The sequence below is a fragment of the Diadema antillarum genome, unplaced genomic scaffold, assembly GCF_040938485.1.
Source record: "Diadema antillarum isolate AM-2024a unplaced genomic scaffold, OU_Dant_1.0 seq00000303_RagTag, whole genome shotgun sequence".
Lineage (NCBI taxonomy): Eukaryota > Metazoa > Echinodermata > Echinoidea > Diadematoida > Diadematidae > Diadema > Diadema antillarum.
In genome coordinates this window covers 311,602-328,920 of record NW_027271326.1, presented here as the reverse complement: position 1 = coordinate 328,920, position 17,319 = coordinate 311,602, and the positions used below count along the sequence as shown (strand labels likewise).

General features: G+C 40.3%; 1 protein-coding gene across 1 annotated transcript in view; it reads right to left on the bottom strand.

Moving 5' to 3' along the window:
- Positions 1-329: 329 nt before the first annotated feature.
- Positions 330-17,319, bottom strand: part of LOC139730356 (oxytocin receptor-like) — a 40,338-nt gene continuing 23,348 nt past the window's right edge. Inside the window, exons 3-5 of the mRNA XM_071641221.1 lie at positions 2,727-3,723; positions 1,653-1,842; positions 330-658 (exon numbers count right to left, since the gene is read on the bottom strand). Of these exons, the coding sequence (XP_071497322.1) occupies positions 330-658; positions 1,653-1,842; positions 2,727-3,587 (1,380 nt within the window). The 5' untranslated portion in view covers positions 3,588-3,723. The remainder of the gene's footprint in view (positions 659-1,652; positions 1,843-2,726; positions 3,724-17,319) is intronic.

The following is a 17,319-nucleotide window of genomic DNA, read 5'->3' as shown; positions in this document are numbered from 1 at the left end:
ATTGCGAATCTTTGCCAACTAGTTTAGCAGCTACACTGTATTTCCGAAAGCAAGTTCTTTCTGAACAGACATACGTAATTTGTTCTTCTAAAATACAGTTCCAAAGTTTTTGAAATTTACATCAAGTTAGCAAATGTTGATAACGGATCACCTTAGATGCATTTGCGTAGATAGTCCATCATACGTTAACGCTTCACTGCATTCCACAACTTCATTAGAATGTTCGTGATCGAAGTCCGTTGTTGCCTTATAGTCCCTCCGAGATTTGGCGATTTCTCATGAAGTAAAATAATACATAATTGTCACACCCGTTTCCTAACTGATTAGGGTTAAATGTCCCTCGTGTGTCCGGCAGGTGCGGCGTAGTTACAGGAGTAGCCGCTGCCTCTGTCGCGCGCAGCGTCCACTGTCGAGTAGAGCGTCTTGGAACCCATCGGGGATGTGGTCGACACGTAACGACTTGAGTTGTCATCGGCGGGGGAGCGGTCCCGACCGTTCTTGGACTTTCCGAAGCGGCCCGATGTGGCCTGAACGAGCTTGAAACAGCCAAAGGTCTGCAGTGTCTCTCGCTTGACGTTTCCGCTGAACGCCAGGTAGATCCACGGGTTGGTGCAGCTGTTCAGGTTGGCCAGGAGCATGATGATTGTGAAAGCAGCACCTGAGAAACACGGAAAGTGTTAAACAGTTGAAGTTGCCAACATCATTGAACAAAATGTCTTGATAATTCACGGTGTACTTTTATGTTACTTGACATAATTTTTCAGGATGAAATGACTGTTTGTGTTAGTGTGTGGAGGTGGTGCTTGCAGTAGTGGCACTGTGGAATAATGGATAATGGAATCCTTAAATGGATAACACTCCTGACTCTCAATCGGATGGCCCGAGTTTGATTCCCGCCCAGTTCTTACGTCCTTTGTCAAGATGTTTTTACCCACCATGTCCCTCTCGACCCAGGTTTCTAAATGGGTACCTAGCAACGTTGGGGTTATAATACTGGCAGGTCCTTCTGTTAGAGCAGTGGCTGTCCTGGATAAAGAAGACACTATCATTATCATCATGCGGACTTTCGCTAGGTTTTTATGACTTTGTAAAGACGAGATTGGTAAGCGATGGCGAACATCTAACTATACACTGTACAGCAAAATGCGTTCTCGTCATCACTGATAATAAATTGGTGATAGTCTGGAGATATTCGTGATGACAGTGTTTCATTTATATCTTCAACATTAAATTTGTGGTGGTATTGTTCGGGACTTAAAGACTTTGTTAAGGGAAGGAGGTCATGGTTGTTGAGCTGGGCTCAACGTGGGCTTCCAAATGATTTTCTCTTTTTTTTCTGTTCGATTTATCAAATTCATACTTGAACTGAATGATAAAAATTACTCCAAAGAGAAAGAGCATCATCCGCAATTTCTAGGACTTTATAGTTTAGGTTACAAATTTATTCTCCGTTTCTCATAAACAACAAGGAAACAATGCGAGGTTTCAAACTAGTATTATATACAGGATACAGGATAAAAACAATTTTTGAACAGTCCATAAGAAAAAGAAAATTAAACATGTGACTCAGGATGAGAGTGAGAGGGTGTGGAAGGGAAAAGCAGTAGGTCATTGACCTTTTCGACTTGGCTGAGGAAATGGTGCTGCCTTACCTTGAAATGGAGCATATGGATCCCATGCGGCCCACAGCTGGGCCAGACCAAACGGTGTCCAGCAGGCAACGTAGACGGTTACGATGGCCAGCGTCATTTTGATGGTCTTCACCTTTGCCCTGCTGACCCGAGCTGCCGACCCGTGTTTGCGGCACAGTGGGTCAGGCCTATCATTGTTGGTCTTCGTCACCTAAACGGTTATTATCAAAGGCAAGAAAGCAAGAGAAGGAAATATTATCATCAGTGAAGGCATTTTTTTTTTATTCAGCTCAATCCAAATGAATTCTACTTTACTCTTCTGAAGCTCTCGTAAGAGGCAAAACACTCTGCCCCTCGGATAGGACATAAAAATAATGGAGGTCCCGTGTCTGAGAGAGTTACAACTCATACCCGTAAAAGATCCCGCTTCATTAATTCATCGCAAGCACCAGGTGAAGTGGTCCCCGGGCCGCCTAACATCCAACTGGACCCCATGGAAGACCAGCTATTGCAGCTGAATATGGGCTTTCCAGTCGTCCTCTCAGATGGAAATGGAACAAACAAAAACTAGACGTATACCACGACCATAAAGCGATGCTTTGCTACAATCTAAAAATCACCATCAAGTTCTGCTAGAAATTTTAGAACCTGCAAAAACGAATAACAATGCTTGTAAAATGTTTCATCGTTAACAGAAATTCTGATAACAAAGAATTTTGAAATATTCAAAATGAGACAAGGAGGGATGGGAAAGGGATGACGGGAAGAGCTGTATAGAAAGAGAGTGGGCAAAATTAATAAAAGTATCTGGATAGATGGAGGGACGGAGGAGTTTAGGGAGAACGGATGAGAGTGCAGATCAAATTACTAGAAATTTGCATAGTGGGAGTTTACCATCTGAATTTAGATTCTCAACACTCTACTCTTGTTAATTAAAGTTACGTTAAGCAAAATCGGCAATTTGTTTCCCCTCTGATACGCAAATGTTTAATCTATTTTGCAACTGTAACCGTCAGGTCTGTTTGAGCCGGTAATGTTGGCCTTTGAACTTTGACCCCGCCGAATATGTGGGAGGGGTGAGGAGGAAAAACTGACCTTTACTTCTGACCCGTCGTGATCGCCGTCTTCTTCATCAACGTTGGTGGTGACGACGTGGGATGAGTTGCTGATAGCGTTGTTGTTCTTTTTTAGCTCGCTGTTGGGCGTCCCTCCTATGTTCCTCCAGACGGTGTACGACACCAGGCCGTAGGTGCCCGCCAAAATCATGCTGGGGACTATGTACACAGCAGTGATGAAGAAGGTGATGTAGATGCGAGGGCCCCATTTGGAGCGGAACTGGGCGTAGCACTGGAAGCCCGAGCCAAGCGGCACGTTCCTAAAGATGATCATCTGAGGTATCGTGAAGACAAACGATATACCGTAGGCAATCGCAATCATGATGCGCATGCGCTGGGTGTAGTCTCCTCGCAGACCCAGTAGTGGATGGCAGATGGCGATGTAGCGGTCAATGGCGGTCATCACGAGGATGTAGGTGGATAGATACATGGGGAAAACCTGCCCGTACTTAACCAGCCGACACATGAAGTCCGGCGCGTAGAAGAGATACGTGATATCCCATAGCAGCTGGGGAAAAATACTCAGCACTGCCGTGAGTAGGTCAGCGATGCACAGGTGCAGAATAAAGAAATGCATGCGAGAGAGCTTCTTCCGACGACGCCAGAGCGAGTGGACGACGATGGAGTTGCCGAAGAGGGCGACAAGCAGGATCAATGAGCTCGAGAAGATTTCCCATATTGCCAGAATCTCGTCCCTGTCTGTTGGATCTGCAGTTGACGACGCGTTGGCGGAGTCGTTGAATCCCCATTCAGTATAATCAGCGCCCCCTTTCGGCGACGTATAAAAGGGCGTTGAATAAGTTGCTTCGAGAGCATGGCATCCTTCCCCGGTACATGACATCGTGTCAGTTCGATGCTACCTCTCACTGGCTGCTCGATAGCTTACACTCACTGTTGGTTCTGTCGTCTAATGGAATATGTCAGTCTGATAAGGATGAAGCTGAGGGTGTGTCAGGATAGATGAAACCACACAAATCCTGTAATGAAATAGCAAACAAGAACAGAAGGAAAAAAAAAACATGGTGAGTGGATTGTGGATTGTATCGTATCCATTCCGGCACGATAGTCACGTCTCTGCCAATGTACTTAATGGTCACAATCATTGAAGAAAGTTCCAGGGATGGGGATGGGGCTTGTCTTCAAAGAGCTCACGATCAAAAGATAAGCACGTTTTTACCCCAAAATCATTATGTACTTTCAAAGGTTAAAATACTACCGAAGTGATTAGATAAGAAATGAGTCAGATTTTTCTTTCTTGGTTTACACCTGCCCAGTTTGAATTCCGTGGTAAAGTTTGAAATATGTAACGTTTTCATGCCACGAGCATGTCGTGTTAGGAAATTCTAGTCAGACGAAAGGAAGGAGCTTATAAATTTATGATGAAACTGGCAGAAATCTTCTGGTCACCGTAACAAGCCCGAAAAAAAAAAAGAAATCTTTTATTCTCCACTTATATGATAAGACATCTTAAGTAAGAGGGTTATTTGCATAATCTGATGTATAATCCTACGTTGAGATGTTCACGAACATGCAGCGAGAAACTGATTTAATGATGCCTATACTGTACATCATGATCTCATCCTATACCGTGTACGTCAGAGATTGTGGACTAAAAAGCATGATATTGACCAATCGGGGAAACGGCACCATTTTGAAGAAACTGGCCATTAACGAACACATTATTTCTTTTGATGCCAGCAGCTTGCACAGTAGATCCAAGACCTTTGCGTGGTTCCATTATGTAAACGTAGAAACGTAACCCCCCAAAATACGCCATGTCTTCTCGCCTTTGGAACCTCTTGGAGAAAAACTGCCAACACGTTCGACAACAGCGAGGCGGCAGCAAGAAAATAGGCATGATGAACCGACGTAAAGCTAATACAACGAGTGACTGTTGGCTTATTTCGTATTCCCGATAGTCTCGGCCGGCGACGCTCGTCGCTACGAGGATTGGTTTGCCCAAGCGGCAATATCCTGCGCCTTGCTTCCTGCCGCCTGTCACCAGGTTGACCGCCTGTTTGCTTTGGCATAAACGCAATAATTCCCCAGTCCTGAGGGCGCTAGAGTGATAGATTGGCAGAAAAAACATAAACACTTTGACAATTGTTTCAGTCGCCTTGCCTGCTGGCAGCACGTCAGTAAAACGTGAACGATCAAAGCGAAGTGCTCGGCGCTTCCAGGCACCCGTTGGATCGCTTTGATCGCTTTGTTTTGTTTCTTGTGTAGCGATCACTACAATTACTTAATGCGTCACTTTGTGACTTAACTATAAACTTGGTCCATTAGTGTCTGAATAGTTTTCTATTCTATTACTCAAGGATCTATATATATGGACAACACAGGTGCATCGTTAAGTCTGAGCTATTAATGTACCATGATGTACAGTGTGTCTTACTCCGTGTACCCATCCAGATTACAACGTCCGTCATTTCCTATATGCCGATATACCTTCTCTCTCTCTCTAACTTTTCTCCTTATTACAGCGTTATCGTGACTTCATTTTTTTCATGAGTTAGTTTTGTTTCGCTTGTTAAAAATATCATATTTCCCAATTTACAGGCTGATTTTTTTTCTTTGAAATATGCCAACCGCAAAATAATGCGAAATCAATTCAAAGAATATATAATTATATATTTTTAATTGTCTTCATATCCGATATCACACATATACACAATAACCCCAACAAACTAGTAAGGATTGACGCTGAAGATTTCCGAAACATCATGTTTCTGATATTGCTATTAAAAAAACCAAAAAAAAAAAATAAGAGCTGATTCAAGCATTGCTTTCAAAAGACTATGTCAGATGTTCTCAACCAAAATCATACAATCAATAAAGAAAAATAAAGGTGTGCTGTATAGGAACGTTCAGCATAAGTTGTATATCGTTACAAGTACCATGCCCATGCGAGAGTTGTTAAACTCTTTTGTTTATTTTGCTTTGTTTGTTTGCATGTTTGTCTAAAACATACGTGGATTTGTTTAAGTGTACGGCGTGTTTCGTTAGCAAATTCTGTCCAAATTAGCAATGCACTTGAGCAAGCCACACTTGAGACAACGGAAGGGGGGTTGCAAAGGAAGAAGTTTAGATAAGTTGGAAAAATGGCATGATGTAAGCATGGAAAACTCAGCACGAAGACAACATAATCTCGAGATATGACATTTCGATAGATTAAAATAGATAACAATATCACACATTTTTAGATTGAGTACAGGATGTCAAGCATGTTTTGTGACATTTTCACGCACGTCTTGAAGCATGTACGTCGATAACACTAGGCGCGGTCAGACTGGCAAAAGATCGAGAAGTTTAAGATCGCGAAGTTTGGGCCATTCGTACGCGCGCAAGAAAGAGTGCGCCGTCCGATGGCTAGTGATTGTGATGTAACAATGCATATCTGTACATGACAATGGCCTCGCGCTTCGGAGACACCGCCCGCAAACAGATCGAGAAGTTTCGCGAGAAGTTTCGCGGGAAGTTTGCGGTCACACTGGCAAAACTTCGCGATCTTAAACTTCGCGATCTTTTGCCAGTCTGACCGCGCCTCGTATGTTCGGTTCACATCTTGAGTAGATGATTTTCTCAAACTGACCCACGTTCTCCTTTAGTGCATCTTCACTTCTCGTCTTCATAAGCTTCAACACGTCGGTTCCGACTCATTAGTGCGAGTTTCCACTATCTACATATACGAATGGTAGTTTATGCACCGAAATCTTTATTCTAACAATAAATCATGCTTTCCTGGCATTGCGTGTGGAAGAAAGGTCGATAAAACGACGGCAATTAAAGTCTTCTATAGACTATACATACATATATTATCCTCCTGTCTTCTGTCAGCGATTTTTCTTTGCGAAGCATTTAGAGATGGACTTCATTAATCAACACGGCATAAACAACGCCTCATTGTTACTACCTCCCCCCTCCCCCCCCCCCCCTTGATACGAAAAGTTTACCTTTCATGACTCTGACACAGCGGTGAAACGGGGAGGTCATTTTGATAAAGATTAGCGAAGAAGAGATTTTAGAGTAACACTTCACAGTATCATGCTTCCCCATATTTGTGGCAATGACATCCAGACGACATTCCGTACTCAAAAAAAAAAGAAAACAAGTGTATCATCTGGTGGTATAAATGTTTTACAACAACAACAACAATGAACATAGTTGTGGTTTGGTCTTTTTTTGTCTCTTTTTAACAGTAGCGATGCCAAGGCATGAAGGTGCGAAATATCAAAGAGTGCACGTCAACTCTTCCTTGTTCGTTATTTATTTTGTCGTCTATAAAACAAATAAGTTGTAATGTATGTGAGCTTGCTTCACTGCAGCAAGGAGCTTAAGCTCCTTGACTGTAGGCAAGTGCATTAGCTTGTTACATACCAGGCTTCTCTTCGAGGAAATTAGGTATTGTACGCTCTGTCATCAGAACGAACTTGGTGCTAATGCTGGGAGAGATTTGCTAATGCATTCTTGAAGTATTTCACACGAGTTTGGGTGCTCTTCCTGTACCTTGAACGCATTAAGATGAGTCAGTTAAAGACGCAGTAGCATACGGGGATTCACGGATGGCACGATATATTCGCTGCCCACCGGGGTACATTCGAAAACTACGTATCGCACCGGGTCAGCGAATAATCATTATCTACAACGAAGCGTACCCTCATCGGGAACGGTCGGCTCGAGTCGAGATTCTTCGGCTGTGTGTGTACTTACATAGAGATCAGTGATAAGGCTTTACACAATTCGTTTGCGAGATTCTCGAATACATATCCGAGCCGGGCCAGCCTTATAACACTCTGTGGTATCCCCACGCCATCTAATCTTTAAGAACATGCAACACTGTCTGAGCGCGGGAGCATTATAGGAGGCGAAGTGATTTGTGGCGACGCATTTACAACATTACGGCTGTCAATTACAGTCACGTCTCTTCCGGCTCAGTAGCCACTTAGTCCAACCGTGAAACACATTCCCGTCTTTATCACTTATCCCGCTACCTGTGTTAGAAGAATGGTGGAATTTCAAAGACACAATTTTGTAAAGTTCCTTAAATGCCATTTATAACTTTTATTGATTCAGTGTTTTTCTTCGCACGATGCAAGATATGACATGACTCAGGCAGTAAGAATGTAATCTCCAAAAGCTTTCAGGAAGGCCTCTTAGCAAAGATATTCCATATTTTTCCGTCTTTTACGTTTTGTTTTGTTTTGTTTTGTTTTGTTTTGTTTTTTGGTGGGGGCATCATTTGAAGAGTTTGACGCAAAAGGAGTTAACTCCATTCTTGTTCATTTGAGATATTTGCGATCAATTCTGCTAAAAAAAGAGAGAATATAATATAAGAAATTATGGAAATATTCTAAATCATGTCTTCAAGAATTTTCCTTGTTATCCTAGACGTGAGGTAACACTGTAGAAAAGGTTCAGTGTGCTCTATCTGGTGATGGAATTAATTTAAAATGTTACAAAAATGGTGCTCAATCCGTTTTGTTATCAAACTCTTCATTTGGTGACACACGTCAATAGGTCCTATGTCATGGATGTGGCACACACACACACAAACACACACACATACACACACACACTCCTACCTGCCTGTCCACACGCTTAGATAAACCGGTTACACTTGTTAAGTGGTTGTATATTGACCTTGAGTTGCAATGAGGAACCCACTTGTTTCGTTGTTGTTGTTATTTTTTCTCTGAACGCGCTCAGATACGCTTTGAAATGCTTAAAAACAGTCAAACCTGTCTAGAGCGGTCACCCATGGCAAACGGGGAAAAGAGACGGTATAGACAGGTGACCGCTGTAGACAGGTTCTTTAACATGCCGTTTATTTTCTGTCGGAGGGAGTAGTTTTTGTTGCCGTTTATGGCAAGTGGCCGTTTACGGCAGGTGGCCGCTAAGACAGGTTTCACTGTGCGTATTTATCAATTTTTAGTTCTACCTCTCTACCTCAACCAAGTTCTTCTTTCCCTTGGTACTTTTTATATACTAGTCTGCTATACAGAGCTATTTTCTGTCTTTTATTATGGACAAATAGGATACATGCATCATTATTATATATCATTTCTCCGTTGCTCTCCACAATCATTTTTCCCTTTTCTTTCCTGGAATTCATTTCCTCTTTATAACATGTGCCACCTACTCTTTTCGTGTGTGTGACCACGTCTGACTGTTTTTCCATCTTTGTTTGTCTGTCTGTCTGTCCCTTTCTCTCTCTCATTCCTTACTCTATCTATCTCATTGTATCTACATTCTTCTTCTTTGCCTTTGTTCCTCTCACGTTCGTCGTTAATTTTCCTCTCCATAACTCCCGTGCAAACAGGCCATGCAAGACGAGAAGCCTTCTCACAAGTTTTTGTCGGTCACAGCCACGCAGTATGCTACCTTGCGCGCGTCTGTGTACTTTTGCCGGTTGATCTTTCTACCGGATCCCCGTCCACGGGGGATCGGGTTCTGGGGTTAAGCGATGCCGGGGCACGCCTAATCCGCCTTGGCTGCCTGCCGAGTGCTGAAGTATGGCACGGACTTAATTTTTGCCATGTTACCCCATGCCATATGCAAGAGTCTTGCGTGGATGCAAGGATGAAGGTATTGTCATTCTCTGCCGTGTGTGTTTAACCCTTGAGGACATGGTCGGTTTTCATTTCTTAGTAGCGGACAAAGCAGAGGTAAATGAAGCCGTCCATCTTTCCCTAGCATTCGCCCCTCCCCGTACAAACACCGAAGGTCCCAGCGAAGACAGCATTGATAAACTTTATACCTGTACTTCATGACTGTTTTCCTAGTTCACAGCTGTTCCCCTCACAGATAATACTTTGGAGTCCAGCCCTTATTTCAATTTGTAAATGTGGTGTCGTATTTCTTGAATATCATATTTTATATTTTCTACGATGTCACATGTACAAGATATAGAAGGAGATATAGTCTTGTGTGTGAAAAGTGCTTAATGTCTTTCGCAGTTTTTGACCGATTAAAAATCCACTACAAGCAAGTAGTGGTTGTGATTCCCGAGGAAGAATGTTTGTACTTGTACAATGAAAAAAGGAGCAAATAAAGAACCTACCAAATTTTTAGATTTACGAATTTAAAGGAGTCATTTTGATCTGTTTCATCCACACAGCTCTCCTTTCTCAAAGGAATTTCGTGCTGAAAAATAGGCCGATCACTGACTTTATCATGTTAATTTTCACACTTGACAGAATGCCGAGGGAAAGTTTACCTGATAAATGTACCTGATAATGTCGAATTGTGGAATTCTCCCTATCGAATGTAGCCGGTATCAAGCGATATCACCTCTCGATACCGATATCTGATCGATCGTTTTTAGGACGTATACTTCCGGTTTTGCGGTTCCGGAAAATCGTACCGAAGATCCTTCGTAGTGCAGGATCTTTGATTGTACATTCCTTTCTGGAAATGTCCTGAACAAAATACGCGAGTTTGACTTCAGGTCGAAGTGGTCTTTTAGTCACTGTGCACCCCCCCCCCCCCCCCGGACTCCTCGAAACTTACTTGAATTTGTTTTGTTCAAGTCTCACGCAACTTTCGAGACCAAATTTGCAACTTCCCCGCATACTTGTGCGAAGTCACGCCCATTTTTGTAGCGGAATGTCGTCCCAAAACTGGCACAATTTTGTGCTTTTGTGTACATTTCCTATAGAAAACAGGTGCTCCGTCATGTAAGTCAATTTCTAATAGAAAAACAAAGAAAAAGCAAAAGTTGAAAAAGTTGAAAAACAAAGAAATACATAAGAAATTATGAAAAACAATAGAATACATTAAATTTCACCTAGAACAGCCACTTTTCGTTCCTGTTAACATCTTGATTATGTTTTGGTATGTCATGAGGATCCCGAAAATGTAAGTTTCGAGGAGTCCTGGGGGGGATGCACGGTGACCCCCCCCCCCCCCCCCCCTTAGGTACCCGACTATTTCCCGCGAAGCAGATTTTTCACGCTCTCCGCTGAACTTTGTCTGCTGGTCTGTTGGGAACTTTAATGTAAAGTTACAGATTAGAAAATTAACTCTATTATTCGCGAGATTATAAGACAGAATTTGATACGATCTATGAATATTAGGTAGTACTTCGGCGTTCAATGCGCACAAAAGCGTACATTTACACATCGCGCGTTCATAACCGGAAGTTTAAATCCAAAGAATTGAAGGTAACAAAATTAGAGCGCCACATGCGTTCAGATTCGGGGAACTATATGCGATAGGGAGAATTATCTCTTGTTTCAGCGATTACGTCCCAATGATTTAACACAAAAAGAAGATACAAAACTGTATTACTTTTTGAAGTGATTGAACTTTTATCTTCAAAAATCACTGGTGGTTAATTTCTACCCGTAGTATTGCCTTCATTTTTTTTTACATACATGTATTTGGGAAAAATTTTCCTTCATCTTCATAACATTTTTTTTTTGAAGGGGGTCTATCCCCAGACTGATTATAGTTTCGTTTCTGTGGTATGTTTTCAGGGAATGAAAGATTATGCATATCGCTACTATAAGGGAGCTCAGAGATGTAAAAATGACCACCAAAAAAGACAATCAATGCACACGCACACAAACACACACTCTTGTATACATACATGCTTGTAGGCCTACAAAATATTATAGAAATATCGTTAATAATCACAGTAAATTCTCACGCGGCTGCACTGTACCGCGCCATAAAAATTTCTCCTCTTCGGGAACGGTCGCAGCACGACACTCGCTTCCCGATATACTGATATCCCGGTTTCTACATTACGTACCGTTCGTTGCTTTTTTAAACAGCTGCTAATTGCCAATTGTAGATATGCGCTAGTGTTTCCATGTTCTTTTAGGACTCCAAGTCCATTTCCCTGACAAGCATACATGAATGGCAAATCCTCCCCCGTATATGACGGTTTTCTGTGTGAAAGTGCCGGGTCGGCCTGATGCGACGCTGGAGTATTATCTGCGATGTTTTTACCTGATTGACTACCATGTGGTATTCTAACAGAGTGTAACAATAATGTCTCTAAAGGAAAACGCGTTTTGTGTCAAAAGATCTTCGTAACAGTACACCCAATTCAGGGGCGAATCCAGGAATTCCGTAAAGGGAAGGCGCCTTTAGACAATTAAAAGGGGGGGGGGTGCACGCCCCCCCCCCATTTTTTTTTCTGGATCTGCAACTGCAATGTGGTCCATTTTATTTCACTAGAGCTACAGCGGCTTCTATGGACAGCGGTATGGATTGTTTGTGAAGCAAGATTTCGTTTTTTTTTTCTTTTTTTGCTAAGCAACTAGATTTATAAAGTAACCACAAACAGACTTAAATTCCCAATTATAGGAATAATGACAGGTCGTAAACATTAGCCTAGGCTAGGCAGATGGCATTCATTTTCAGAGGTATTAGAAACCTAACTATTTTTGTTTTCACGTCACCCTTCCCGTTCTGCATGTCTTGCTGAGAAACAGCGCGAAAAAAAAATCAAACACACAAATCACACAGAAGTAGACATGAGTAAAGAGCCGCATTAAACTTGAATACAACAACAAAACCTATGAACTTGAATTTTCCTAATATTTCCTTGTTTTCGCCTACTTTGAGTCTCAAAACAGTTTCGAAGAGAATACGCCGCAAGCATCGTCACAAGGACTCGCGAAGAGGTGATTTTGGCATTTACCAAGGAAAACCTAGTAAGCTCGGAAACAGATAAGGTGGCAGTGTTAAAAAAAAATCCCCTCAACAAGCTCACTGCAGATTTGCTCTCGTCGGCATCTTCGTGCCTGTTAAAGTGATTCCCACTCGAGAGAGAAGATTTCACTTTTCAGGATGGGGAATATAGGCGCGTGCTTCCATTCCGGATGAGTATTCGGTCTCCTTCGCACACAAGTGAGTGTCGAAGAGGTCCAGATGGTACAGACGTGCCTCACAACAATGGCGATATCCGTGGAGATCCCCTCCTTCTGCCGAGAAGTGGCAGTTGAAAAAGGAGAAAGGGAAAAATTCACAGTTGGCATATCGTATTTATACGGCAGGAGCAAACAGGGATATAAAGGGGTGCGTTTGCGTTGAAATTTAGGGTCAGCAAGCGCGGTAATTTTAGCCTACATAAGTATCTCTCTTCCAACATCTCTCGCGTGCTCCCCCCCCCCCCCCTCTGTCTGTCTGTCTCTCTCTCTCTCTCTCTCTCTCTCTCGCTTTCTCCGGCTGCTGCTCCCATATCCCTCCTTTTCCCATCTTTCTGTCTCTCCCGGAAGACTCTAAAGCGTTTTCTTTTCTGTAAAAGAAAAAAAAAAGGAGAAGATAAAGCCAAAATTCAATAAAAAAGTTGGATCATCCCAACAAATAGAACGCGATGTTCATGTGCTGTTCAAACATGTTCACGTGCTCGAGGCGTCCAATGCATAAGATGAAATGAAATTTATGAGTCAGTCAAGTTTGAACTTTCATAAACTCCTATACCTGCCAGATAAATGTCACATTTAACGCCCCCTCTAGTAGGACAATGACTTAAGACGGACCGATACATTTTCCTGACAATGTACACTGCTACCGTGTAGTATAGGAAAGCATTTGAAAGTAGAGCGCAGTTTCCTCATGTCGCCATAATTTTCGACTGAAGATGAAATTTGTTCTTAAATCTGGCTTGATAATTTCCCATCACCTGCACATTCTTAGCATCTGAAAAAAAGTTAAAGTTAAACGAAACTATTGATACCTAACACGGCACCTCCCCGTATAAATGCGATAGATTCGTATTTTTGAGCGTGTGCATTTTGGTATTATTTGAAACAACATTGTATAAAATTGCAAGAAAAAAAGTTGCAAATGTTGTCGTAAGAGAGGGACTGTGGTCACGCCCACATACTCATAGACTGTATAAAACTTGTGAGTTGTGTGACTCGTGGGCTGTACCAATCATGAGCAGTATGACCAGCGGGCTGTTGACTCGTTATGGGCTGTATTGAATTGAATTGAATTGATGAGGTTTATTGTTCCTGAAATTGGCAGCCCAGAGGCTGAAGTACATTCAGTTTACAGAGTGCATGTACAGTGTATAAAGATAAAAATCACAGTACCTCACAAATAATAAGGTGCTTACAATAAACATATTGAAAAATTATACATTAAATCGTGGATGCTGTCGAGCTCGCGCCATGCACCCATCATAGTGTAACTTTAAGGAAATTTTAACTTTAAGGGTCCTCCTATAATTACTGACTAACTTCTGTATGAAAATGAGAATGATCTATTTTGATTTGTTTTTAATTGAGTTAAAACGCATTAAGAGTAAAATGGTCACTTTTCAAATGTTACGAGAGCAATTGGGGAATGCGTCAAAGGAGATTTTGACGAATTTTGTTTCTCGTGTATGTTTCCATGTTGTGCTTGCAGCTTGTTCATTCATCTACCTTTGGATCCCCTCACATCTATGTTGACACTTGTCATTTATTTTTCTTTTCTTTTCTCGTACTGTTGACTGTGCACAATTTTTTAGAGAAAAGTTACTGTGTCCAATCCTCCTAAATTGCCAAAGCCAGTCATTTAATTTCAATTTCCAATTTCAATTTCAATTTCACTTTATTCTCATATATCCTGTTGAAAAATACATCCAAATATTACAAAATCAAACGATACATGATATCCAGCTATGAAGCATAATAGAACATTGCAAACATTTGTGAAACTATACACCACAAAACCAACAAAAAAATTGCCAGACATGGATATTTAGTTTAGGGCAGATTCTAACAGAGCAGACCTTATAGGGACATTCCAGACGACTTTCATAATTGCACATCATGTAGTACATAAATCGACAACTCCATTGTATAGATTTGTGGAATATATTGTGGTTCTTGATCAGAGAAACAATACGTTGAAAAACCTTAAATAAATTACACTGAACAAGGATGATGACATTGGAGGTTCACATCTTTCAGAAATGTAGCAGTGCAATTGCATTACAATACCGCTTGCTTGCAAGTTCACCTGTGTATAATTTATGCATGCCTTCTTCTTTTGTTGTGCTTCCTTGAGCCCCAAATCATGCATTTACTTACAGGGACTCTGCCATGTTATCATCCTTGCTCATTGCAATTTGTTCTAATTTTTGAAAATATTCTTATTCTTCATCCCAATCATCACAAATTTTGAAACTCTGTCCTCAGTATAACTAATTTATAGCTGTTCAAATGTAAAAATCTGAAAATCATCCGGAGGTCTCCTTTAAGCTTTAAAATCATGTATAATTCAATTCAAATGGACTTCCCTAACCTATCTGAACATGGGAAAGAAATCACGCACTGTTGAAAAGTGTCAACTGAGAAGTACAGGATCTATTCATGCACTTTATCTTTACCAAACCGTGCTAGCTGTGCAATGAATGGGAGAAAAAACGGGATCTAAACCACAGGAGCAACAAAATGAACATGATGAATTAGGGATTATCAGATTAACCTAAAATTGAGCGTGCTCTAGTATCACATTCTGTCCATAATTGATGCCAACTTTCAAAACAGTACAGCATAATCCTTTCAAAAGTTATTATAGTTGAAAGTGAAGAGTGTGTATATTAGAAAAAAGGATTTTCAAGAAATGATAAGAGGCTTATAAAACATACCTGACCTCAATACTTTAAAAAAAAAAAGGTTGTAGAAAAACTGCTCAAACACACTTTTCCCATTCATTTCATGATCCCAAACTGAGGAACAGTGTACATGTAGAAGAAGAATAGATGTTTCAGAAAATATGAAAAACTCAATATTGACTTGGTTGACCTGTTTCACCATTATTGAGTCATAACGTAAAATTAAGGAGTGCGACTTTTTGTTGGTTTTCTGATGCACGGACACATATAGTGGTCAATTATGAAAGTTGGAATCAGAGAATAAATGCCAAAAAAAAAATATGATGGAACCTACTAAAAAGCAAAATGAGTGTAGCAGAAATTGAAATTGACACCAAATATTGTAACCAACATATATTATGGTTGAGTGAAGCAAGAAATGCTAACATGCACTGTTGCCATGGCATAAATCTGTATGTTTGGGGGTTTTGGGGTGGTTTTTTTTTAGCAATTTGTCGTTTCTTGCACTTCGTGTGTTACTCTATTCACAGACCCCCCAAAATGACTCTTGTGACATTTGAAAAGTGACTATATCTGTATTTAACGTGGACTCACTCATGCATGACACGAGTGATCATTCTTATTTTCACACAGAAGATTGTCAAAAAGGTACCCTACTAAATGATTTTCTTTAATTTTGATTAGAGTTGACTTACTCTGTTGACTATGTGATATACAAATATATACCGGTATAGGTATATAATAATATATATATATATATATATATATATATATATATATATATATACATATATATATATATATATACATATATATATATATACATATAATATATAATTAGAAGTTACAACGTATTCAGCTTTGTCCGTCTCTCCCCTCATATTTATTATGAAGAGCTTAAATGCAAAAGCGGATACGTCCATTCTTCTATATAAAGTCTGAGGTTTATGAGATAGAATCTTCTGAAAAAGGAAAAAATGTTCAAATACATTTGATCTTCTAAAATGTTTCTTGATTATTATATAACGAGTGTAGTACAATGATATTCATATAAATAGTTATATATATATATAAGTACATATATATATATGTATATATATATGTATATATATATGTATATATGTGACAGTGCACCTCAAAACGAACATAAAGTCGCACACACTGATTTTGCGTGAGAACTGAAAATAAGTGAAATGGGTCAACCTAGCCGAACTTGACTTTTTCATATTTTCTGAAAGAGTGGGTCTTCTTTTACATTATGCTAAAATTTGGTATCATAAAACGGGCAGGAAAGTGTGTTTTTTAGCAGTTTTTGTCGACCATTATTGGTAGAATAGTGTGATTAGGTGTGTCTTTAGAATTCCTTTTTCATTTCTGAAAAACCTTGTCCACACTCTTCACTTTCAACTCTAATAACTTTTGTAAAGATAGTGTTGCTGCTTTGAAAGTTAGCATTAATTATGGACAGAATGTGTTAATGAGGCATGCTTAATTTCAGTTTAATCTGATAATCCCTTCATTGTTGTTACTCTGGTGGTTTACTTCCTGTTTTTTGTCCCATTCATCGCACAGCCAGCACGGTTTGATAAAGATTAAGCGCTTGAATAGACACTGTACTTCAGAGCCTCTTTTCTCAGTACACACTTTTCCTGAGTTTGTGCTTTCTTTCCAATATTTAGATAGGTTAGGAGAGTCCATTTGATTTGAGTTATACATCATTTTAAAGCTTAAAGTCTGCTCTTTCAGAATATGGTCTTAACTAAAAATTCATGTCTGGCGACTTTTTGTTTGTTTTGAGGTGCAGGGTCACATATATATGCTCTCATCTTCTCGCACAGTATCTAATAACGTATATATATATAAATATATATATATATATATATATATATATATATATATATATATATATATATTCATATGTGTTTCTCTATAATACATGTGGTACGATGACGAATGTATAATCTTCAAATTACAACGGCGTTCATGTGTTTTTGCATTCAAACTCTCCTTG